This window comes from Biomphalaria glabrata, chromosome 9 (genome assembly GCF_947242115.1).
Source record: "Biomphalaria glabrata chromosome 9, xgBioGlab47.1, whole genome shotgun sequence".
In the NCBI taxonomy this organism is placed as follows: domain Eukaryota; kingdom Metazoa; phylum Mollusca; class Gastropoda; family Planorbidae; genus Biomphalaria; species Biomphalaria glabrata.
In genome coordinates this window covers 26,556,330-26,583,302 of record NC_074719.1, presented here as the reverse complement: position 1 = coordinate 26,583,302, position 26,973 = coordinate 26,556,330, and the positions used below count along the sequence as shown (strand labels likewise).

At 37.1% G+C, this 26,973-nt stretch overlaps 1 protein-coding gene across 2 annotated transcripts in view; it reads right to left on the bottom strand.

Annotated features, from left to right (window-relative positions):
- LOC106050955 (broad substrate specificity ATP-binding cassette transporter ABCG2-like) overlaps positions 1-23,181 on the bottom strand; it is a 33,890-nt gene extending 10,709 nt beyond the window's left edge. The window contains exons 1-13 of one of the 2 annotated variants that reach the window (XM_056042775.1): positions 22,949-23,181; positions 22,114-22,221; positions 16,730-16,956; positions 13,554-13,613; positions 11,164-11,278; positions 9,343-9,495; positions 8,497-8,654; positions 6,950-7,101; positions 4,393-4,506; positions 3,914-3,977; positions 3,585-3,681; positions 318-383; positions 68-153 (exon numbers count right to left, since the gene is read on the bottom strand). In XM_056042775.1, coding sequence (XP_055898750.1) covers positions 68-153; positions 318-383; positions 3,585-3,681; positions 3,914-3,977; positions 4,393-4,506; positions 6,950-7,101; positions 8,497-8,654; positions 9,343-9,495; positions 11,164-11,278; positions 13,554-13,613; positions 16,730-16,917 — 1,253 coding nt within the window. In that variant the 5' untranslated portion in view covers positions 16,918-16,956; positions 22,114-22,221; positions 22,949-23,181. Of the gene's footprint in view, positions 1-67; positions 154-317; positions 384-3,584; positions 3,682-3,913; positions 3,978-4,392; positions 4,507-6,949; positions 7,102-8,496; positions 8,655-9,342; positions 9,496-11,163; positions 11,279-13,553; positions 13,614-16,729; positions 16,957-22,113; positions 22,656-22,948 lie in introns of those variants that run through there. The other variant, XM_056042774.1, reaches the window with a different exon arrangement.
- Between the last annotated feature and the right edge of the window lie 3,792 nt (positions 23,182-26,973).

Below are 26,973 nucleotides of genomic sequence, written 5' to 3'. Positions count from 1 at the left end.
TAATGAACGGGGCATATGTCTCAGTCTTGTGTGTTATCTGACGGTAAACAATCTTCAAACATTTTACCTGTCTTGAAATGCTTTATTAGGGTCTTCATTTAGTTGCCAGAAAATGGCGGCTGTGATGACTGCTAACACCAGGGAAGTGGTTACCTGATTTTAAAAAAATCAAGAAATTAACAACATGCTGCCTGGTTTGAACTTTTATTTAAGCACTTAGATCTCTAATGACACTCTAGATTGTCTAGATTGACTCTAGATACTTCAATAGTTTAACTGTTGTGCCTCTAAACTGAAACTTGTTAAAAGGTACTTACAGTGATGACACATGTCTGTGGATGTCTTATTAAGTTCTTTACAGCTCTGTCACCCACAACAGTCAGCTGATTGATGAAGAAAATAAAATAAACTATGCACACACACACACACACACACACACACACAAGTCATCTGATTGAAGAAACGTACACAAACAAAAGCGACGTCAAATTAGTTGGCAAGGATTGATCCAATTGGACCGGAACTTTTAATAGAATAGCCAGCATTTTGTTGACTCTACCAGGACTTTTATTTTTGGCCAGTCAACTCTGTACGTTCTCGACAGTAGACAAATGTTTCCTTCAGTCCGTTCGTGTAACAGTCTCCGAAGGACTCGCTATTCTACAACGTGATGTTTTCACACCTGATTCCTAACTCACAAACTTGAATTTACACACCAAAGAGTGCTAGTCAGTGTTTTTAAAAAGTGGAAACGATTGAAATATCTGGACTGGTTAACGACACAATCTTTATATAATGGGAAGAAGTTTTCACGCAGCCGATAGTCCTAAGAATAATGTGTTCCATTCCCAAGATTAAGGATAAGTGCACTGTTTCACATGACTACACAAAACATGTTGCGACCTGCATATTTTTCCACATCTCGTGCCTTGTTCGCAGACGGTCTATTTAAGTTTTCTTTTGTCTTCTGCTTTAATAAGTCTATATCTTGATATATGGCTAAGCGGTTTGTGCCATTCCACCACTCGTTCATGCAAGTACATTGAGTAGAGCTATAGACAGTATTCTATTTTGGGAACACAACTTTAATGTTATTTTTACATAGTGGCAGGGGCGTAGATAGGTATTTGGGGGCCCGGGGATTGACCTCTTTGGGGCCCCTTGCACATTCGACATCATGACATGAGATAATGTACTTAATAAATATGTAAGCCTACATTCAAATTGGTACAGTATATCAGTAAAATTAACAAGAAATAATCATTAAGAATCTTTTAATGAATAATACCGTTGTTTATTAGTTAAATAATGCACAAGTGACAAATCTCAATTGATATCGCTTCACGCCGTGCATTATGTGCAGCAAAGAAATCTATAACATCATCTACATCGATACTTTCTAGTATTTGTGACTCTGCTGACATTAAAGCCATGCTAAGCTTTTCTTGCGTCGTTGTGCTCCTGAGATAGTTTTTGATTAACTTGAGCTTTGAGAATGATCTCTCACATAACGAAAAGGAAGTGGCCTAAGTTAGCGGTATTCGGATGGAGGTTTCAAAGTTTGAGCACACATAATTACCATATGAAGCCAGTTTCCTCAATAAGTCAGTGGTGATTGTGGCACTGGTTTGTTGATGACAAGTGCTCGTGCATCAATGGCATCATTGAACAAGCGATTGGCCTGTATTTCATTATACAAACAAGAAAAAGTAACAGAGTTGTTTTTTTTATCAGCGTGTCATCATCCATAGATTCCAAGAGGTGTCTTGGTGCAACCCAAAGGTGTTCACATGATTTTCCAGCCATCTCCATATGAAGTCTGTGCAGCACTTCTGTCGCAAAACGTTTGAATTGCAGTTCTATTGACAGTCCTACATCAGAACTCAACTCCCCATCAAGTCTTTTCTTTCTTCAGGTTATTTGGATTACAGTAACTCCATAGCAATCACTACCTTCTTTTGCTTTTTCGATGAATTGGGTGATCAGTTTCGTCCGTTTCTCATCATTTCGCAGAAAGCATGAAAGAGTTTTAATTTCTTCAGCAGCTTCCCGTATGTGCAGCTCAGTTGTTGTTTTTTTTTTTTTATAGTTTCTTCTGAACTATATTAATTGGGCGCAGAGCTTTGACCAGAGTTCCAGATAAGCGAAAAATTCATAATTTTCCAGTACATACATGCAGTGCTACTAGTGTCCATTCTATCAGTTCTCTTCAGCACTACTTCTCTCATCAAGAGACATTTTCACTACTCCGACTGCTGTATCTTTGTGTGTATCATCTAAATAGTGATACTTCCACACGTTCATGGTCTCCTTTGTTTTCAGTGCTCCTATCGCGTTTCTTATTCAATGATAAGGATGATGAAATAAACTTACCTATATACCAAGTTACTTCCTGAGAGTAACACGGCACTATAACAGTCAGCGCTATGGAAGTTACTCCTTGAATTTGAGAGTGACTCCGCACGGAAAGTGTTAATAATATGTGTGGAATACATACAACAGGGTCACTGATTTATATAACAACGTGAAAAGCAAAATTACATGACAGTGACGTAATATTTAATTTATTTTGAAAAAAAATTTCGGACACTCATTTAGGGGCCCCCTCAAGTGGGGGCCCGGGGAATCTTCACATTCGCCCCCCTGCTCCCCCACCCTAGCTACGCCACTGCATAGTAGGCATAGAATACTGTATGAGGCGTTTTTCTTAAACCATTTGGTTCTTAAATAAATTCCTTTTTTTAATTTAATAAAAAGTAAGGATTGCACGAAGAATACTATTAATTTCAAATCTTTCATCACATCTGTTCGTAATATTTGTGACAATGCTTTTTGAAACTCGTATAGTCAGAGACTTGTTACATCGCCATCATGTTGTTGTTTCTCTACCACTTCTCTACCAAACAGGAGAGACAGAAAGTAGTTCTGTCCAGATTTATTTGTTCACATATTTAGTTGATTCTTTTAACTTATGTTACTAATTTGGTTTAACACATTTTATGTGAATATTTTTTAATTATTTTTTTATCGGATTTATTAAGCTAAAATGTCTATCATTGAAATTGTTTTGTGGTTTATTCATTTCAGAATTGTGTTCATGGGATAGCAAAGTATCTACGAAACTAAATGATCACAACAAAAGACATAATCAACCAGTGTACATCATTGTTTCTTGGTTTTGAATCTGCCAACTTACACACTACATATAGTTTCATTCTTCATTATGTGCATAATTAATAGCATGAGATGTGGAAAAATAAGTAAGTCTCAACTAGGTTTGCGTAGTCATGTGAAACACTGCACTCAACATTAATCTTATATAATCTTATACAATACAGACGTTGCTTAAAAAAAGAAGATGATTACGTCCTACGCGTCATAATCTTCAGAATCCAAGACATTGCTATCGATTAACTTCACTTTCCAACTGACCTGATGTCAGAGTGGGAGAGCATCAAAGTTTTGAGCTTTACAGCATTGGAATGTACAACAATAGTTATAAAATTAATCGGGATCGAGGTACCGGGCATAACAGAAAGTTCAAAATGTCTTACAAAAAGCCAACAGAATGTAATTGTACTCACTTGATGTACGAAAGAAGTGACATAGTCGATAGTGACATTGTTCTCTTCAAAGTTCTCTTGAAATGCAGAGACGATTTTGTGAATTTCCTCTTGCAGCCTGAAGGAGAGACATTCAAATAGTTGAGCCTCTTCTATCCCAGTACATTGACAGTGATTTCTTTGACAAATGTGCATTTCACATGCCGTAAAAGACTAATACTTTTTATTATTATTATTATAATACCTATTATCATTATTTGTAAATCTAGGCCTTACACTTCTATAAACATCTATTTTTTTTTAAAAAAAAAAGCTATTAAACAGTTTAATATCAAGAATACAGAGACTACCTTTTATTCCAAAGGGAATATTTAAATCCTTCAACTAAAATGTCCTGTTTGGTCTGAGTCACATCTAGAGAAGTAAAACAGAAGTAACGTATATAGTTCAGTGCGAATTAAAAAAAAAAAATAGAACAGAAAAAGATACAAATAAAAAGACATACAACAGTGGTGTACCTAGTGGAGAGGGGCAGTTGCTCCGGGTGCCGGATGTTAGGGGGCGAAAAATGGATATCAAAACAGTATCAAAACAGTACAAAAACAGTCTCAAAACAGTATAAAAACATATTTATATTTCTGTCGCTACTTCTTCAACTTCTTTTACATTAGATATAAGTTTTCCGACGGACCTGACTGTCCGAGTGTTTGACACCCTCAGTCACCCTGGTCACGCCACTACCTACAAACTTTTGGTTTGACGAAGAAAAAGTATTAGACAAAAAAAATTAATGAAAAGTATAAACTTTCTTTTTTACTTTGAAAATTACCTGTTGGTCTAGCTTCCTTATCAATACACATTTCACTCCCAAATGTGGTCAGATCTCCATTGATGACATCCAGAAAAAAATCTGGAGGATTGTTATGTTCTTCGCAAAGAAATCCTGGCAGAGGATCGAATTCGTTTTAATTACAAGCACACTAGAAACTCTGTTGGATAGTTTCAGTACATTTGAGAATGTGTTGGATAGTTTCAGTACATTTGAGAATGACAGTTCCGCATTGTGAGATCTATATATAGCCTAGACATAGTGCTACAGAGAAGACAACCAATCAACAATGTCTTACCGAGCAAAGGGGAACATGAACAGCACAACAAATACTTTTTCAAACAAAGCTTCTATTAAGTCTAGTTGTATCACTCAGTTTGGGTCAACTAAAGGATTAAACCTGTATTTATCTAGACTGACAACAATAAATCTGTGCGATTAGATATAATGTTACCAATGGTTTTTGTTTAGCGCAATGTAATGCTTTTAGCTTTTGTCTCAATACTAACTCATTGTCTCAATACTAACTCATTGTCTCAATACTAACTCTTTTGTCTCAATACTAACTCTTTTGTCTCAATACTAACACTTTTGTCTCAATACTAACTCTTTTGTCTCAATCCTAACTCTTTTGTCTCAATCCTAACTCTTTTGTCTCAATCCTAACTCTTTTGTCTCAATCCTAACTCTTTTGTCTCAATACTAACTCTTTTTGTCACAATCTAAAATCTTTTGTCTCCATCGTTACTTTTTGGTTTCAATCTGAAATACTTGTCCCCCTTGAAAAATGTCAAAATATTTCGCTTTTTTAACATCTTCTTGAACACAATTTTCTTGTCAGTATTCTGCTCACCCCCTCCCACCCAACAAGTAACATTCATAGGCAGTTCATTTTCCTATAGCCTCACTCTCAAAAGGAAGGGGGGGGGGGTGCTCTCCACTAACTAACTAACTTTAAAAATGTAGACACGAAGTCATTTTTATTATTTTCTGATCAACTTTGACCTTTAACTAAAGCGTCCTTGACAACTTGGTTATATGAGTTTATTTTATTTCAAAATATTTATCTTTTTTTTTTCAGAAGTGTTTCATTAAGTTTCGTTATATCGACTTCACATTTGTCAATGTCAATTTCTTTTTTTTTTCCCTATTACTGTATTTTATTGTGTGAGCTGGCGTTCCCAGAGCTATTTTTATGTATTTTTAGTTTTTATTACTTTTATAGGCTAGTGCTAAGCTGTATGCTTGCAATCCCACCTATTTCTATGTTATTTTATAATTTATATGGATTATGGCCAGCCTATATAGATAGAATGGATGCTGCAGTTCCAGTTCTTTTTCTTGTGTGAACCACTGGTCAGTGGGCGGTAAGCTGCGTAGTAACTTAGAAAGATTTTTTGTGTGTTGTAGTGCCTGTAAGTTATTTAAAAATTTGTATTTTTGTTTTTACTTAATGTAGTTTATTTAATCTTGATTGTTTCTATGTTCGTATTTATTGTTTAGATGTAGACGGATTAGTGACGTCGCATCACCGGCTAATTAATTAGCCATCGTTTAATGCCAGGGAACCGAAGTTCCATGTGTTGGCTGGCGTACCCAAGCTTTGTCTACTTTTATTGTTAAATGTTAACCCTCTTTATTAATCTTTTGTAGTAAATATTGTGTAAATATAGTTCACATTTTAATTTTGCTATACACTTTGTCTTTTTGTTGGATTAGTGTCAAAATAGTTGGCAGTTTTCCTTCTAAAGTTTGTATTTGAAAGATGGCTGCGCCCAACCCAGCTCTGCAATAATGGCTGCTTGTAAAACTAGATGCAAAGTATGTTTTAGTTTGTGTGTCTAGACCCAACGTGTGTGTGTGTGTCTAGACCCAACGTGTGTTTGTGGCTTAGACTTTGACTAGATCTAGTAGATCATGCTTTATATTTTTCCTTTGTTATTTTGTATATTTTGCAGGCTATAATTCCTGCTGTTGCTGTAATTGTTACTACTGCTGCTCTTAACCTGCTGTTTATGAGCTGTTAAGTCTAGCTAGATGTGGTTAGGTTTAGAGTAATTCAGGTCTAATATAGTTTTTCGGCTGTTTATTGGGCTTATGTTGTGGTTAGGGGTTTTGGCCTATAATTTTTATTGATTTTATTCTGTTTTTTTAATAAAGTGTTTGTTTGTTGTATAAATTTAGTTGGTTGCTTTATTTTATTAGTTCAAATTTAGATTAGTTTAGTTGTGCTGTCTGGTTACTAAGGCGACCCTAACCCCATGGTTACAGACTGAGGTGCACAGATTGGACCCACCCAGTAGCGCTACCATCTGCCTACTGTCTGTGATAAAAATTCTAGTTAGCAGAAAGGCCCAGACCAAACCTGGAGCCGAGCCAGCCTGACTTACTAACAATTATTTAAAGGGTTGTATTTTAAATGTAAAGAACAAAAATTACTGATTTCTGTGATAAGTATTTGTAAGTACTCATTTCAGATCTTTAGGCCAGAAAGGTCATCAGATTATTATGTTGTTTTTTTTTAAGACTTTTATTTAACCATTTTAGACACTCAAACCTTGAGTAGCAAAAAAATCCAAAGCTTCATGTGAAGGACCATGATAGACTGTGCGACCTTGAGACAGTAACATGAGACTGTCAAACAGGCTGTAGATGGAGTATCTAGGTTGGTGAATAGATAATATGATAGTTCTTCCATTTCTTGATATTCTGTCAAAGAAAATTTAAAAACAAACGTTTTTTAAACAAGTTTACACAGAACGTTTGTGTTTTCACTCACACTCAGATTCAGCCCCCAAAAGATCCACGTCACTCATGTTTTATCTGTTTGGTAAGCAATGCAAATAAAAGGGCAGGTTTTATTAAACATTTTTAGTAAAAAATGAATAAAATGCAAAGACAAATATATTTTCTAATACAAACTCTTACTTTTCACTTATTATCCGTATCCCTACCCAAACTGGGCCCGCGAAAACCGTTTCGCATTGGGCCCAACAATGGTAAAGTCCGGCCCTGCTATATAGTGACGGGTGAATACTACTTGTTCCCCCCCCCCCCTGTTTTTTTTTTCGCCTCTAAAATTACGTGGGGTAACTCTAATCCGTCCGACTTGCAAATATAAAAGAGTGATCTTTCCATTTCTTGGTGTTCAAACTCTTGAGCTACGAATAGAATTATATATATATATATATATATATATATATATATATATATATATATATATATATATATATATATATATATATATATATATATATATATATATATATATATATAAATTGTTAAAAATCATGAATATTCAATGAACTGCTTGTTATGAAGACTGGTTCACTGTGAGTCTGGCCAAATGAATGTGATGGAGTGAGCCTCTAGTTGAAGTATAGCAGATACTATGTTATCTAAAGGGCACGTAGTTGTGTATGTGGGTATGAAATCTCCTTTTTAAATTGCTTAAATTAAAGTGTCTATATTTTATTCTTTGTTTTTTTGTTTTTAAAAATTCGGCAGACCTGTGTCTTTCTTCCAACAGAAAACACATAAATAACTAATATATATTTTTATTACTGTATGTCGATATGTAACTAAATCTTATGCATAATGCATATTGCATTATGTTATATAAATACGAAAAAGGTCATCGACCTTTCTAAACATAGCTTGTTGTTGTTTTTTTTTACTTTTAGTAGTAAATAGTTTTTAAAATGATGTCATTTTATACAGAAAAAAAGCTTACATTTTTAATTTAAAAAAAAAAAAGATTCACTTTAAGGAGATAAAAATTAGACATTTCAAACTAAAAGTAGTCACAACAGAACTTTGCAAGCTACAGAAATGTCATGAAATACAAATATTTTGTCCCATTCCCCCCCCCCCCCTTCCCACTTTTCCATAAATATGACTTGTTTTTTTTATTTCCAATTGTTTTAATATTTATCATAAGATTTAGATAATTTGCCTCATCTGTGTAGAGATTCCAGACAATGACACGATTTTGTCGTGTACTTCATTGGTCAAGATTGAATGTCAACAGACTGACACAAGCTGCCAACTAGAAATATTTCTTCTCCTAGTAAATACAAATACAACCTAAGTGTCCACGATCACCTTTTCAAGTAAAACAGAATAGAGCTGGCTGTGCTAGAATCTAGACCTGTTGTGGGCTCATCTAAAAATAGTACTGGAGGGGAGATAATCAGTTCCATTCCAATGCTACACCTCTTTCTTTCTCCTCCTGACACACCTGGGATGAATTCATCGCCGACCTGTTGGTTCAAACATATCAGCACATGAAATACATTTAGAATCTGCTTTAAACGTTTTATCGGACATAAATATAAAAAAAAGTACATACTGTTGCAAATTTGTTTCCACTTTCTACTACCCTTTTTTTACACATGCCAAGTAGCGTGTTTTTTTGTTTCTGCTGGAAGGCGTACACGATCGAAAGGACCGCCAGTATTTGTATGTTGACTTTTCAATCCCATAACAATACATTTTTTAAATTTGAAGGTGTCATCAAAAACTGATAACTATAAATAGCCAGCTTTCTGTAGTATCCGAAGCAGAAGGCAAAAGAAGTGTTGATAAAACTATGCATTTTAAAAAGATGAAAAAAAATGTATTTGCACACTGTAGAATAACATTTTCTAAGCTCTTTTTACTTGTAGCACGAAGCCAATGTTTATATTTTAGTTGGCAACACTGCGCTGATCTTTTAAAATGGCTTTCCTCGTTTTATTGTCGTACGTTGTCCATATATCGCCTCCATATATCTCCAGGTCGCGTTCTCTTCTTTTTCTCTGTTCCTACATTTTATTGCTTCAAGTTGGAAAGAAAACAAATCGGTTCTTAGAAATGGAAGTGCAAACAAAGGGAAGATAATTGTGTTCCTAATGTAACGTGAACATGAAACGACACTTTAACAAACCTTTACCAGAGTCTCTAGCTCACCTTTGTATCTGCACATCTATCTAGTCCAAGTTCCCTAATAATTTTGTTGATCAGGGATTGTCTGTCTAAAGGTGTCATTGATGATGGCAATCTAAGTGCAGCGGAGAAAGCGAGATTTTCTCTGACAGACAGGGTGCTCATAACAACATCATCCTGGAACAAAAACTTTTTTTTTACAAGTTATGATATAATAACATTATTATGGAAAGGTTGACTCTGCAACTGACCCATCCTTCCTATGTGGCTGGCTGCCTGGTCGTGCGGTTTGCGCGCTGGACTATCGTTCGGACTTATCGATGTTCCCGGGTTCAAACCCTGCCCGCTCCCATTCCCCGTCGTCCTGCGGGAGGTTTGGACTAGGAAGTAAATTATCTTTAACACTAAAGGAACATTTGAAACACGTAAAATATTGGACATGTGTGAGGTCGGAGTCTGAAAGTGAAGATGGGACTCCATAGCTATCTTCGAATTCATTGAGAATAAGGCTGTGTTTATCTTGGAGTACGAAAGAGGAGCTATAGAGTAACATTAATAAGAATCCGTACTTGAGTGAATCTTAGAATGTCCCGTGTATTGAAAGCCAGGCATAAGGGAAATAAAAAAAATCTCCCCTCCCCTCTATTAAAACACAAGTGACCTACACAAGAAATTACTATCATAATTATGCCACAGAAAGTCAGTGAAGAGCTTGTCTGGTGATGTATAAATGTATGTCATAGAAAGTCAGTGAAGAGCTTGTCTGGTGATGTATAAATGTATGCCACAGAAAGTCAGTGAAGAGCTTGTCTGGTGATGTATAAATGTATGCCACAGAAAGTCAGTGAAGAGCTTGTCTGGTGATGTATAAATGTATGCCACAGAAAGTCAGTGAAGAGCTTGTCTGGTGATGTATAAATGTATATAGTTAAAATTGGTGTCAGAAAATGTATTGAACATATCTTGACTGCAGCTTACACAAATAGAAATTATGGCAATGAGAAGGTACACGTTAAAAGAGGTTTTTAGAATTTGTGTTCAAATCCTCCTAGATTCTAGAAAAAATTTCACTACACCAGACTTGACAGCCGGCAAAATATCATCTGCTACATGCAATTCTAAAATCAAACGATTGAATACCATTCAACTAATTTATTTTAAATAACTTTTTTTTTTCTTGTAATTGTCCTAAGTGTTGCTTGAAGCGGTTCCTATGTCTGAACTACTGTTCTGTCTGGAAGATGTAATTCTAGCAGAAGTCAATTGGTGCATCCTTATTACTTAAAGCTCTTATTATACCAAGACTCTCAGTCTAGCCGAGTAGACCGGAGAAAGTCCCCCCCCCCCTATATTTCATCTCAGTACCACTTCATTGGTGCCAATGTCAGCCATAACACGGCTCTCGTTCTTTTCTATCAGTGTAATGAACTTAGGAACCCCTAAGGGAGTTCTGTTTTGCTTCCCAATTGGCAGGGTCGGATTGACCTTTAGGCAACACAAACTATGGCTTAGGGAGCCAAGAAATATGGAACACTGACCAGAATATCTGGACTTGTAAAAGACCTCCGAAAGGTCTCATGTCTTAAATGGCTTAGGGCCTTTTCAAGTCTAAAAACTGCACATATTATTGGGGTCTAATCGTCTCCTCTAATGACCGTGTCCACCTGGGCGTCACGTTGAAGCAGAGAAGCATTGCCCAGACTTTAGAAATGAAAAAAAGTTCTTATAAATTGAGTCTTAAACAACTGTCCGGCTTTGGCTACGTACATATCAGCATCATAGAATGATGTCATTTGTTTCCAATTTATGACTATTTACGTGTTTTCCAGAATACAAGAGTGTCACCTGAACAACGTATCCCATCAAGCACTTGACATTGTGTGGCAAAGGTTGTCCATCTAGGAGTAGATGACCAGAAACACCTTTTGAGTCCTTCCTGCCAGCCAGCACATCGAGTAGTCTGAGGAGAAGCTTACAATAATTACACTATATAATTGTGTTTACATACCACGAGCTTATTCAAACTGATATAAACGTAAACAGTAACAGTGTTTTAGAATTATAAATAGATCATGTTATTTTTGTGAGCGCTTCAGGCAAAAAAATCATATAGTAAATTTAATGTCTAATAAATATGAGAATCATTTTTATCCAAGATAAAGGATATATTTACAAAATGTTTAGATATATTGTTCATCAAATGTTGTTTGAACTTTCTCTCCTAGTGATAACGTACAGACTTATTATTGTCTATCCCATACTTGACTTTGACATTTTTTTATTGAATGTTGACTTTATTTTACGGTGGAGAGTAGGTGAAGACATTTCAGAATACTAAACAGTTCATTCATTGTATTTCCAATGTGGTACGCCAGATCTTTTGTGCTTAAATTACCTTTGTTATTATCAAGTTATGAAAGTGATGGCTGCGTTTTTAGGATGTAATCAATTTTGACAACAAATTTAATGAACTGTATTTTATAGTTTGATACAAGAGGATACGAAAATATTTTTTGTATTAATTACCTCCCATTAAACACTAATTAAATTAATTATGCATTACGAGTATACAAATGTGCGAATAGGAAAAATTATTGCAGTTGACATTAGCTATGTCCTATTCCAAATCTTGAATAAGCTTGTTTCAATATTGCTTTACATATACAAGTAATGCTTTTAGATTTGTTTCAGTTGTGCTGTAACCTAGATCTGTTGAGCTGTAACCTAGGTCTATTGTGCTGTCTGCTGTAACCAAGATCTGTTGTGATTAAACCTAGGTTGTGCAGTAGCCTAGATCTGTAGTGCCGATTTCAAAATGTATATACATTTTTGTATTTATTTTTGTTGATATGTTTTGTTATCCATTGCTATACTAACTATAACTAGATTATGTTTGGAACACAAGAAGGAAAGGCCTGACACGATCGATTGCTTTGTTCTTCCGACTCATCCTAGTGCTGGGGCAAGCTGTTACAATGTTGCACCAATGAAGGTCACTATATCAGTTTTAGGTTTTGTTCAAATTAGAGCAGCGTGGCGGGAAGTACTGGGCAATGTGGATGAATCACACAGAACATGACGGAAGCAAACGGTAGATCAAAGCTAATGGCTGTGGGATCTTTCAAAAAAAATTTCTGCTGCAGTTTGTAAATAGTTTGGATCTTTTGTTGTCCAAGTCCCCCCCCCATCCCCCCCCCCCAAAAAAAAACAAAAAAACAACTGAATATTTGTTAGAAATATCAAGGATTTGCTTTCTCTGGTAAATTACAGTTGATTCTTGATATTGGGTGGGGATTGTTTCGGATTACCGAAAGCATTGTATTACCAAAGAATGTAGCCGTAGAGTTCAAGAAAACACTAGATCTCTTTATGATGTACTCAGAGATTCTCTTAGACTTACAAGGGTAGAACAGAAACACATCAAACAAACATAGTCATCTCAAACATACGATTTCAGCTTTAACATACTGTCCTAAGTTAAAATCTACAGTCTACTTACAATAGTATTCATTAATTACATTAATTTAGGGCCTACGCATGCGTATTAAAAGTCTGCAATACGTCGTTCGTTAATTTTTTCATGAACAACCTGTCACGATGTGTCACGATGTATCACGATGTATCACGATGTGTCACGATGTATCACGATGTATCACGATGTGTCACGATGTATCACGATGTATCACGATGTATCACGATGTATCACGATGTATCACGATGTGTCACGATGTATCACGATGTATCACGATGTGTCACGATGTATCACGATGTATCACGATGTGTCACGATGTGTCACGATGTGTCACGATGTATCACGATGTGTCACGATGTATCACGATGTGTCACGATGTATCACGATGTGTCACGATGTATCACGATGTGTCACGATGTGTCACGATGTATCACGATGTGCCACGATGTATCACGATGTGTCACGATGTATCACGATGTATCACGATGTATCACGATGTATCCTGACATTTTCTTTAAATGTCTATCAACATTGCAACAAGCTGATGTCTATACATCGGAGCCGCGTCGGATTACTGAGTGTGTGCGATTAAAAGGTGTCGGATTATTAAGTTTCCCCATCAATCAGAAACTTTCTCTATTAAGTTCTGTTATTTAGTCCATTGAACAATGTAGAACAACTTCAGTAAACTGTAAAACAAAATGGTTGGAAAAATGTGTGCATGAGATTTTAAAAAATTACTTATTTTATATGGTACTCTTACGTAGATTTTCCAGAACCGGTTGGCCCGAGGATCGCTGTTAAACCTTGTTTGAATATACCACTGCAATCAAGACGGCGTCAATAAGTTAGATAAGTTTATTTCTTCACAGGATTCTATGCCAGTGCTTCCCAAACTGTGTTTCGCGAGGCCTGAATAAGTACTGGTATAATTAACTAGAAGGCCACACGTGAATTAATCTCTGTTTAAAAAATAAGCAAAGTGTTCCACTAAATACTCAGAATGTGCGAAGGGTTCCGTTAAGGTACAAGTTGGGAAACACTGGTCTGTGCTAAACGTAAACATTTAGACATTTCAATTCAATGGTTTATTTACTTAACAATCAGATCAAGAATTAATTGGAAAAATGGTTTTAAAAAATGTTTCACATGTTCCTTCAGAGTTGAAGACATTTTACTTCCTAGACCAAACCTCCCGCAGAACGATGGCGGATGGCAGCGGGTAGGGTATGAAACCAGGGCCATCGAGACAACTGAACGACAATTCAGAACGCATACCAGGCAGAAGGGAAAGTCACTTAGAAAGATTTCTTCATTGGCAGTCTTTTTGTCGCGATAACAATGGCTACTTTTTGTCGTCCCAGGAAAGGTCAACTTTTTTATTATTAAATATACTGTCTTTTCCTTTCTTGTTCTGGCACTGAAGTCCAACTTAACTTATCCTTTAGAGTTTTATTTTTAAACAAGCTGAAGATTTTTAGCTGAACGTATCAGTTTGTGTGACGTCAACAAAAGTGGTGTTTGGGAATGGTAAGATATGAATGGTTGGGTCCTCAGCGAGTCGACGATAGAGACAGTGGCGCTGTGCAAACGGATTCATTACGTCTGGGCATGTTACCTGTGGGGCCTTTGGGGGTCTTCGGGGGCCTTTGGGGGTCTTCGGGGGCCTTTGAAAGAAGAAAAAAAACAAGTAAAATAAATAAAAAATACTTTTTAAAAAAAGCTTCTATTCAGTGTCATCGTATCAACATCAATTTCTTTCACCTTCACCTGTCCCTTAGTCTGTTGAGCTAACACACACACACTTAGTCACACTATATCTGAACCGTGCTGCTTCTCCATTCCCCTCAGTCTTTAAATGTCAAGCCTGTCCGTTAGTCTGTTGAGCCAACACACACTATATCTGAACCGTGCTGCTTCTCCATTCCCCTCAGTCTTTAAATGTCAAGCCTGTCCGTTAGTCTGTTGAGCCAACACACACTATATCTGAACCGTGCTGCTTCTCCATTCCCCTCAGTCTTTAAATGTCAAGCCTGTCCCTTAGTCTGTTGAGCCAACACACACTATATCTGAACCGTGGTGCTTCTCCATTCCCCTCAGTCTTTAAATGTCAAGCCTGTCCCTTAGTCTGTTGAGCCAACACACACTATATCTGAACCGTGCTGCTTCTCCATTCCTCTCAGTCTTTAAATGTCAAGCCTGTCCCTTAGTTTGTTGAGCCAACACACACTATATCTGAACCGTGCTGCTTCTCCATTCCTCTCAGTCTTTAAATGTCAAGCCTGTCCCTTAGTTTGTTGAGCCAACACACACTATATCTGAACCGTGCTGCTTCTCCATTCCTCTCAGTCTTTAAATGTCAAGCCTGTCCCTTAGTCTGTTGAGCCAACACACACTATATCTGAACCGTGCTGCTTCTCCATTCCTCTCAGTCTTTAAATGTCAAGCCTGTCCCTTAGTCTGTTAAGCCAACACACACTATATCTGAACCGTGCTTCTTCTTCATTCCTCTCAGTCTTTAAATGTCAAGCCTGTCCCTTAGTCTGTTGAGCCAACACACACTATATCTGAACCGTGCTGCTTCTCCATTCCCCTCAGTCTTTAAATGTCAAGCCTGTCCCTTAGTCTGTTGAGCCAACACACACTATATCTGAACCGTGCTTCTTCTTCATTCCTCTCAGTCTTTAAATGTCAAGCCTGTCCCTTAGTCTGTTGAGCCAACACACACTATATCTGAACCGTGCTGCTTCTCCATTCCTCTCAGTCTTTAAATGTCAAGCCTGTCCCTTAGTCTGTTGAGCCAACACACACTATATCTGAACCGTGCTGCTTCTCCATTCCTCTCAGTCTTTAAATGTCAAGCCTGTCCCTTAGTCTGTTGAGCCAACACACACTATATCTGAACCGTGCTGCTTCTCCATTCCTCTCAGTCTTTAAATGTCAAGCCTGTCCATTTGTTCATGTTGTCTTCCTATTGCTTTCTCTGTCTTCTTTTTCCTGGTACTGTTCTTTTCGATCCCTGATGACTTTGTGACGTGGTCATATAGTTTTAGTTTGCATTTTTTTAAAATAGTTAGCAGGTCAATGGCTGTATTAATCCAGTTTCTAATCTCTTCGTTTGTGAAGAGGTCTTTCATTGTGATACATAGAATCATTCTTTAGCAACCCAGTTCCGTTGCTTCTGTAGCATCTCAGTTACATAAGTAGGATCCTTCTGTAGCATCTCAGTTCCATTGCTAGGATCTTTCTAGTTCTGCAGTCAGCGTCCAAGATTCGCAAGCATATTGGAATGTGAACATGACCAAGGAGTGCATCAGTCTGATTTTAGCGTTGAGTGGTTGTAAATTGTAGGAATTCAGATAAACCTTTCGTGGGTTCGGCCTCCGATCTCGCCGGCAAGTGGGAAACGGAATGGCTGAAGAAATCGTAACCTCAAAATAAACGGAGAAGTTGACACACTTGTTGGACACTTAGTTTGTATTTTTAGAGTATGTAGAGACGTGACTAGTGATGCTAGGGCTTAGTTGGGTTAGAGACTACTTAGAGACAGACAATCAGTTGGTGATAGGATTTCATAAGGGTAGGACGTATCTTATCGACAGAGACATCGGCTGTGGCCTTCTGCTGGATTAAATCTAGTTCATGAATTGTTCGAAGGTTTGGACTTAGCGTCTCCACTTGTTACCTTTTGTATGTGTGTGCCTACGTCTAAGTGGTTAGTCAAAGTGAATACACCCGCACAAGAAAATCCGGACATCTCCAGAGTAATTCTGACAAGTCAGACAGGCACCACTCTCTACAGGACAGATAGGCATTCATCACACAAATTAGTTGAAATGAGTGTCTTTAAGATTCAGTCACTCACACATCCTTCGCTTTGGTCAAGGGCGCAAGTTCGACCGGTAATGGACATTCAACAAAGTATTGACCAACACTCACGTGATATTGAACAGTATCTGTTTGTCTGTGGTTCTGCAGTAGGTTGAGGTCACCTTGACACTGTAACTAATGTCATGGGCAGAGAGGACAGAGCCTTGAGGTCTCTGGGTGTACATTTGTCCGTTCAGATCCCTGTTTGTCGCTGCATACCCCTTCATTGTGGACCCATTCATTGTTAACCACTTCATTGTGAATCCCTGGCTACTCTGTTTTCTTTTTTTGAGAATCTATAATAATTTTGATAACAAATAGTTTTTTAATTCAACAATAAATCTACTATCTAGAGAGGTCTAGATCTATATATAAATATATATATCATGGGCGTAGCCAGGATTTTTTTTCGGGGAGGGTTTTGAATCCTCCCCCCACCTCCCCCCCCCCCCTTTTCGCGGAATTTTATATATACATATATATATGTGTGTGTGTGTGTGTGTGTGTGTGTACATAATTAATCTTTATTACATTCTGACCCTTTCGGAAACGTTAATGGTGCCCTAAAATAGGTTCTTCCTGGAATTAGTGGAAAACTTGTATACTCCCCGCCCTTGCTAGCAAGGGGGTCTGGAGGAGCTCGCAGCGCTCTCCCAGCGCGGGGCGATGCCCCGACGCCGAGCACTATTTCTGGTATGAAAAGCCAACAAAATGCATATTCTGAGGTATCTACATTGCATTATCTTGCTATTAAAAAGTTTTATTTCAAAAACCTAATGTGCTATTCTTATTGACTTAGACCCTCTCGCCCCGTTTGGCGCATTTTCCGGCAAACTGTTTCCACAAAAATCTGTCACTGGCAATGTCTGAAGCCTCTTCTCGCCTGCTTTGAGGATCTCAATGAAAGTGTGGCGCCAAGTTGTACTAGGATGTCATCACAACTCTTTTTATGCGTAATTCATTTTGTCGGAGAACATGGCCCGCAAAACTCATGCGACGCTCTGTCACAACCTTACTAAGGGTTCGACTCCCAGTTCGGCATTTGATTTCCTTGATTTAAACCCGATCTCTATAACTGACTCCTAAAATCTGTCTTAGCCATCTTTGTTGAGCCACATTTAGTGTTTTTCAATTTCGGCAGATGACTATTCACACTTGATTAATGGAGCCCAGCCACTGATAGAAATGAGTAAACTCTCTTGATTACGCTCTTGGAATTACATGCATGTATATCGCTTTAGATTTTATATCGAAAAGGGAAGTTCTATAGTCAAAATCATCTGTTGAGGGGTTTTAAACTAAAAAATCTCTGGAGTTTTTTTGTGTTTTTTAAAATTCAAAACCCCATTTAGCTACGGTCATAAAATTTGTTGACTGTAGTTTACTTTAAAATAATATTCAAGAGAGAGGTTTTCAACTCAAAACGCTCTGTAGGGGAATTTAAACTCAAAACCACCTGAAGGGGTTTTAACTTTAAAAAAAAAAAGCCATCTGGAGGAGGGGGATTTCAACTCAAAAACCCTCATTAGCTTAGCTACGCTCAAAGCATTTTAGTGTAATTTACTTTTTTATATTGAAGAGGTATTTTTTAGCATCAAAACCATTTGAAGGGGGATTTAAACTCAAGACCTCCTTTGCCTACGCTCATAGCATTTTCAGTGCGTAATTTGCTTTTTTTTTAATATTGAAGAGGTATTTTTCAGCTTCAAACCTCGCTGGCAGGGGTTTTAAACTCAAAACCCCTTTGGCTGGCTACGCTCATAAATTTTATAGTGTGTAATTTGTTTGTTTTTTTTATATTGAATAGGAACTTTTAGCTTCAAACCCCAACTGGAGGGGGAAGGGGTTAAACTCAAAACCCCTTTTGCTCGTAGAATTTTGAATGTGTAATTTGCTTTTTTTATATTGAGAGGGTGTTTATCGTAATTTTTGGAGGGGTTTTAAAGTCAAAATCTTCCATAGCTGTTTTCTTGGAATTTGGGGATTGTCGTTTGCAATTTTTTTTAGTTTTGTTTATAGAAGAGGGGGCTTTAACTGCAAAACCCCTGGTAGGGGGTTTTAAACTCAAAACCCCTGGTAGGGGGTTTTAAACTCAAAACCCCCTGGTAGAGGGATTTTTATCTCTAAACCCCCTGGCAGAAGGGTTTTTAAACTCAAAACCCCTTGATATGGCTTTTTAAATCTCAAAACCCCCTTGGTGTATGGATAACAGCGATACCAAGATTATCTTTCTATGTCATATGGGAGAGAAATATATGGGCAGTTTATATGTGTCTAAAATTGGACTATAGAAAATGTCTGAAAAACTGAGACTAAAAATTGAGACAGTGTCATTAATTCATAATTATGTAACTATGATAGATAGCAGCTTGAAATTTGGAACAATTCTACGTCATTATATGCTTTTCAAATCCATTGCTTTATTACGTTGTATGCAAACTAAAATTGTAATGAAATAAAACAATGTGGAGAATTAGAACATGATGTTCAATAACAATTCTATACCATTAGTAACGTTGCTGTCTTTAAAACAAGTTCTAGATCTAAACTTGATACAGTCTAGTCGATATAGATCTACTTGAAGTAGATGGACATTGTCTAGTCGATATAGATCTACTTGAAGTAGATGGACATTGTCTGGTCAATATAGATCTACTTGAAGTAGATGGACATTGTCTGGTCAATATAGATCTACTTGAAGTAGATGGACATTTTTCATTTTTTTTACTTTACCTATCCCTAAGTCTGTTGGACCGTTGGGCCACCATACAAGATTTGTCGACAGTCTTTCTCCATTCCTCTCTGTCTTTTGCCTTAGAAAGTAAGAACCTCTTTCAATGGCAGGCCCGTCCATTCTTTTATGGACAAATTAGCTTACATTTATCAGTGCTGTTCTTAGGCGATTAATTAACGCAGCTCTTCTTTCAAGTTAGCTCTAGTTCATATCTTTATTCCAGAAGAGTTTGAAGTCTTATTATTGATGAAGTGTTGTCCTATTTCCTTTACGTGAAAAATAACGCAAAATAATTTTTTATTGCTTTAAACTGTAAAAAAAAGACCATGGCTTGAATATTGCTGTTCCATGTGTGTGAATTCTGAAACTCCTTTTGTTAAAACGAAGCTTATGTCGAGTGTAGTTGTATCAGTTAGTTTGGACCAGTCGTTTCATTTGTAATAGATCTAGACTAACAAAAATAAATCTGTGCCACCTATCATTCACAACCAATCGCTAACCTCCGTATAAACGCACAACACACACACACACTCCATATTGGTTGTTACCATTTAGAGCGGCGACCTATCAACGGGACTATTTCAGCTTATACCACCACATCGGTCAAGTAACAATTTCTTTCCCTTGTTCGAGATACCATACAAAATAATTAATTACCATTAATTAATTAACTAATTGTTGTTTTATATACTGAATCTGGTGTTGTCAGGTAAAAGAAATAATTATGCACAATTTCAGATTGATCCGAGATTATGTGTGGGAAAAATAACGTATACAAACTTTTTACCAGACAGACAGCGTGATTAGATAAAAATAGTGTTGCCAAATGAGTTTATTGATTTTAATAACATCAATATCCGGAGCTTTTCACTTACCTATATAAATATAGAGACTAAATTTACGGGTAAATCAAGCAAAATATTTTTAAAATTGTTTTGTTTTTTTAATTTAAAAAAAAGGCTTATCTAGGGGGGAAAACTCCACATTTAAAGTCCTATATCTTAATAGTGTGGAATTTATTTCTCTTTTTCAATATCAAACAAAAATTAATAACCACAAATTAATTAATTAGAGCATGGAATGGGTTGCCTGAGCTAGCCAGGAAAACCAGTGACTTGGTGTAGTTTAGGTCATTGGTTAATATGCATGACTAAATGCATGACGCGTAGGACGTAATCATCTTCTTTTTTGAAGTAACGTCTGTATCATATAAGATAAGATAAGAATTAATTGGTTAATTTCTTATTGATTCATATTGTTACGTATTTCTGAATCTTCTGGCTAGAAGTATTAGTTGGCACACAAATAAAAACACTGTAAAGAACTTGACGACTAAACTTTCAGTTTCATATAACTTTAATGACTATTAACTCTAACATTACTATAACATGTAGCGTAGAAGACTGTACAATATCTGTCAGTTTACAGTTAGCTATACTTCGTTGCACTGCATCTCTTCACTTCGTTGCAATTCCTCTCTTCTCAATTTGCATCGAGCCGTATTCCACAGAACAGACCAACGACACACTTCCCAGTGTCGCTCCAGGTCTCCCAAAGCTGAACCAAGTCGCACTCAAGTCTACCGAATCAGAGCCGCACACGTCTTACATCGACTGTATCGACTGTAACGGCTCAAGTCCACTGTAGTTCGCTGTATAGACTTTAACGACAGTAGTCCACTCCAGTTAACTCTACCCTAGTTAACTTGCACCGAGTCGTACACACTTCTCTTCCACAGAGCCGCACACGTCTTACATAGTCTGTATCGACTGTAACGGCTCACTCACGACTCCATACGACTGACTTTCACATTAACTTTCTGGCTTATATAGAGTCCCTAATCGCTTCTCCAAAGTTGCACAAACACGGCTAGTATCCTCTGAAATAACACGTGAGGAAACGTCACATCCTGTCTTTATTTATACACGTAGATTCCAGAAAACACTCGATGCAGTGTCATCAAGTCGGGGTCACACGTAGTGACCTTTATCTGTCACTGTTCATTAGTAACTGTCCCCCTACTTAGATCTGTTCGTCCCCTGGAACAACACGTGAGGACACGTCACATCCTGTCTTTGTTTGCACATGTAGATTCCAGGGAACACTAGTTGCTGTGTCATCTCGCCGGGGTCATACGTTGACCTCTACCTATCACTGTTCATTTGTAACAATATATTCTTAGGTACAATGAATGATATTGTAAAGTTTCAACTTGATCCGAGAATGTTTAGTGCTAGAAATAGCGTGTACAAAAACTGTACCAGACAGACAAACAGACAGACAGAGTTAGGTGATATAAGCTTTGTAATACATATTGAAAGTGTGCTAGTAAAAAACAATTGTCTGAATTTTGACGTTCAAAACACGTTTGTACACAACATAGCCCTACAATGCCAGTAGAGAAACAATAGAGCCTATAACATCTCCATTCTAAGATCTTGGGATCAACTATGATGTGATCATAGACTTATATAGTATACTAGACTGGAAACCGGAAATTAATTAAGACTATTTTGTGTTAATTGTTTTTTATTTTTTGTTTGTTTTGTAGCTGATGAAGGCCTCGTGGCCCAAACGTCCTTTGTTTCACTTGGTCCGGCAGGGTTACATATATGCATGTTTTTCGTATTTTCTATACAGTCGTTTACCCCTTCAGCAGTAAATCTTTGTTTTTTCAAACTACAGTAGTATGTTTTTAAATAATACTTGAAATTCTTACCTTGACAACGTATTTGCCAGTAATGTGAAGAATTGTCTTTTGTTAGAATAGCGTTTCTTATACTTTAACACTTCTCCAAGGCAGGTCCTAGACTTGGTTTCAGAGGCACTTTTAGTTCGAATCGATGAAAGAAATGAGCACAAGTCAGGCAGAGTCGTGCTTGCAACTTTGTAGAAATACAGTTTAGACGTGTTTAGGTGCACCTCTATATGAGCTACAATGTTTTAAACTAGACCTCCCATAAGGCTACAGGAATACAGTTTAGACGTGTTTAGGTGCACTTATTAGTAATTAGGTGTGTGTGTATATATATATCTAATGCATAAGGTGTGTGCATAAGATCGCACCAGTTGTTCAAATTGTACAAGCTTTATTGATGTGACTTTGAACTACGCAACGTATTTGTGAAGTTTTTATTCCTTCTTAAAATGCTGTCAAGTTGTAGGTAATACAAAAATGTGCATAACTAAATGAAACATGAGATAAAAAGAAAATGAAATGATGGTATGTAGAAAAAAAAAACATTTCACACATTGATCTGTTATCCTACCAGTCGCTAGGCTCCATTCATAAAATGCATTGAATACATTTTATATATGACCCGCAGTTGTTGTTGTTTTTTTTTATAAGAAAAATAGCAGGATATTGCAATACAGATCCATTTTTGCAACTGAGAATAAAAGAAAAAGAAGGCGTCGTGCTTGAGCTCAGTCTCGGAATTCGAGGGAAAGCTGACAGCGCTGCCCCCCCCCCCCCTGTATCAAGGAAGGGGTTTCTACTGTCATTTTATCGACTCATTTAAAAAACAAACAATTCTAGGATACAAAAGACTTACCTCGGAAACAATTGAACGGACAGACTGACTAGAATGAACATTCAGAAGTTCAATTTTAGTGTGTCTGTAACGCCTGTATATATATCTCTATGGCATTGAATGTCTGGGCATTAGCAATGGTCGCAAAGATGTTACCCATACAGCAGTTCCCGCAGCTGATGAGTCCCAACGAACGGCAAGTGCCAATTTAGTTTAACGTCAGCGGCGTAGCAGGCTCTGCCACTGCCGAAGGTTCGTCGGTTCCTGATTTTTACTAAAGGTTGACTCTCGAAGCCTTACTCATGTTTGTGTATAGCTGCAAGGCAGCAGAGGTTTGAATTCAGAGTTTTCCTTCTCCAAGGCTATCGAGCTCATCTAGGGGAAGCTTACTGGTTTAGGCGCTAGTTCTTTGCCTTCTCCTGTCAGTAATAAGTTTCCGCGGACCCAATATCTGACCCGCACATGAATCTGAGACGCATTCCATTAGGAAACATTTTGTATGTTATAGAGTGCTTATTTCCATTAGGCCTATCATTTTCAGCAATAGCAACCTTTTTTTTTTTTTTTTTTACAATACCTCTATTTAAGTCAGAACTTCATGGAACCTTCAGGAACTTTCAGGAGCCAGGAACTTGAACGCTGATCTTCAAAACGTTTCTAACAATTTTCCTAGAAATTTAGCATTTGCTGTATATCAGTGAGAAAAGAATTACTAGCTCGTTGGCCTCATGGAGAAAACTTTAGTTTGACCGTTATAATTTTTCAAAGTAAAAAATTAATAAATGTAAATTTGGCTTGAGTACTAGTACTTACATCTATCGCGTTCGGGAATTTCCAAAAGTAATAGGCTTTATTAATTCAAGAGTTAAATAAATTAATGTTCTAGAAGTTCGAGATTGAAAGGACTAGATCTAGATATCATTGTAATTATTCAAGGAAACTAAAGTTGTTTATTAAATTTAAAGTTGCTTTAAGTTTATTGATAGATTATCTAAGCTTCGCTTATATTTTTTTACGTAAATCTAACATTAATTAGGCCTACGTCTTGACTCTAGATCTAGATCTAGAATTAGATCTAGACTAGATCTTTAGAATTTATAATTAGATTTAGATCTAGACTAGATCTTTAGAATTTATAAGTAGATTTAGATCTAGACTAGATCTTTAGAATTTATAAGTAGATTTAGATCTAGACTAGATCTTTAGAATTTATAAGTAGATTTAGATCTAGACTAGATCTTTAGAAGTAGATCTAAATCTAAACTATATCTTATGAGTTCTACGTGTAATAAATGTGCCAATAAATAATTAGCATCTTATACAATGGCTGCTGGCTTAATTGGTAGAATCATTTAATCAAGAATCTGACGGTGTCATCATCACGAGCTCGATATCTCAATTTGAGGTAAAAACAAGAAAAACACCTAAAAATGCGGTAAAAAAAAACAAAGCTCGTGTAGAATTGACGTAGATATATTACGCCCATGGAAACAGCTGTACTGAACCAGACTATCATAGACCAGTAGAAACATCTGCACTCAACCATCATCACCTGTCATAGACCACTTGGTTCTAGTGCTCTAAGTCAATTCTATTTTGTTATAAATATGCAAATCTTCCGATTAGAGATACAGAATATGAAGTGTTTCAAACAACAGGAAGACGAAGTGGGAGGAACATAGATCTAATCCCATCCTTGTATTCTAAATATCTATTCTAAATATCTCGTGCTTTTATGCTAATGATACCGACATTAGTAACACAAGTTTCTCCATCCTGTGCATACAATATACTCAAGTCTATGAAGGGAAGATTTCATTGTTGTTATTACGTCTAAGACACAGAACCATTCATTGCAGAATATTTTCAGAAGAAAATTGGCAAACAATTTAATAGCTGTGGGTGACAACATGGTTTTATTTTGAGCTTGTATATTTGTTTACAAAGCTTATATCCACTCACTTTGTCTGTCTGTCACGTAAACAGTTTGTAGGCCTATACGTTATTTCTCCCACACCCAATCTCGGAGCCAGATGAAATTTTGCACAATTATTTCTTTTAGGTCAACCTGACAACACAAGAAACTTTTTTTTTAAGTTACCACTATTGGTGATTAATTATTATGTTTGGCACCTCGAACAAGGGAAAGAAATTCTACTTGACTAAAGTGGTGTAATTTGGTATAAGCTGATTTAGTACCCTTATAGGTTGCCACTTTAAAGTAAGTTTGAAATAAAGAATATATATTATACAATCCTCTATATTCATAAGCACCTCACAAGGAGAGTGGTTAGTATGTCGGTTTGAGGAGGTCGTTCCCCTTTAGAAAAACACGATTACGGTAGAATTCACCAAGATATCCCTTTCTCTTCCCCCCCCCCCATTTTTTCCCCAACTGGTCCTGATAAGTGATAGGATGATAGCGTATTGAGAAAGCTAAAAGCATGAAATAGCGCTAAACAAAAAAATGGTAAAAATATTTCTAATCGCATAGACTTATTATTGTTAATAATATGTTTAAAAAATACGTTTTCCCTATTGGTTGAGATATAATCTCTGTTTTGACAATATGTGTTAGTTTTTTTGGTGACATCTGACTTTTCAGGTTTTAGACATGACCATATTGCCTAACAACGTGCCAGGCCGACAACTTTGTACAACTCGGGTATTGACGAAAGAAGAGGGACGGTAAAGGTTATTGGCACACTTATACAAATGTTAGACCCACATGCTCTTCCTCTAAAGGTCACCGCCAAATAGGGTCTAAACCAAGGCTAGGCCATTAGAGAACTCAAGTGTACGTCCACATTAGGAAGTTGACATCTCTCCTAATGTAGGCCTACGTTACTTTTGTTCGTTATTTTGGTGTTTACATCAGGGGACGTGGAGATCGAACCGAGGCGTCTAGGGATTGAACAAGACCATCGTTATAGAAGGACGACTAGCACACTTGTGACGTAGAAATGAGCGTCCAGTTTGCTTGTGACTTTGGATGTGCGTAACCAGTTCTGGCAGCGTGTTAATATTATTAGGTTAGGTGTTGTCTGCTCTAACACAAACATCCTATAAATTCCTGTCCTTCACAAAGACAATAGTATTGAAAATAGATAATAAATGTCATATTAAACTACTGAACAGAAGAGTTATAAAATGTCCAAACTGTGTAGCCCATTGTTTCTGGCAGATGCTGAGTATCACTGTGTAACATCACGCACACATCACAGTTTCTGTTCAACTTTGTCAACATTGGGAAGCCAGGGAATATGTATATATATATATGTCCCGGGCACGCTCCATGCCTCGGCGTGGCGCCCGGGTGGAAACGGTCGTGAGAGAGAACGGCTAGGCCAAAGGGTAGCACAACAAGGCTCCCGTGGGAGTGCCTAAGAGGGTGCGAGAGCACCTCATTGCACTGTGTGGGGATGTAAAAGAGCTCCCACAGCGATCTGTCAACGTCCAGGCGCCGTCCCTCAAGGGGCTGTTACAGAAATAGCGAGTTCCGCACGGTAAGCCTGGTAGATCAAAGGAAAATGACGGGGGCGCCGGTGCACATGTCTTCATGACAATTTCTAATGGTCTATATATATTGAATATATGTTGTAAGGTGGAATGAAAAGTTTCGCCTTTCTTCACCTTCTCCATTTTATATTTACTAATTATTATTATTAATTACTAACTAAAATTTCTAACCGTAATAACCGTATTTTTTAAAAATAAAGTACAATTGGAGATTTTCAGAAAAATCATGAACTCAACAATGTCAAAATGAAATTCATTGACGACAGCTAAATATAAAAATCACAAGGCTTCAGAACGAGACAGTTGGAGGTGACTTACAGAGGCCGCGGGATACACATTTGAGACCAAAAGAAAATCTGCTGCCGATGACATTCGTAGACGTCGAAAAAAAAATGGGCGGACAATGGTTATGTCTGCGCTGGTTGTGGCTATATATCTAGATCGCAGATGGGGCTACGTATCTGCGTGAAATCCTGCACTCCTCATTATTGTTCGGACTTGAAGACAAGCCTTATTATTATTATAAA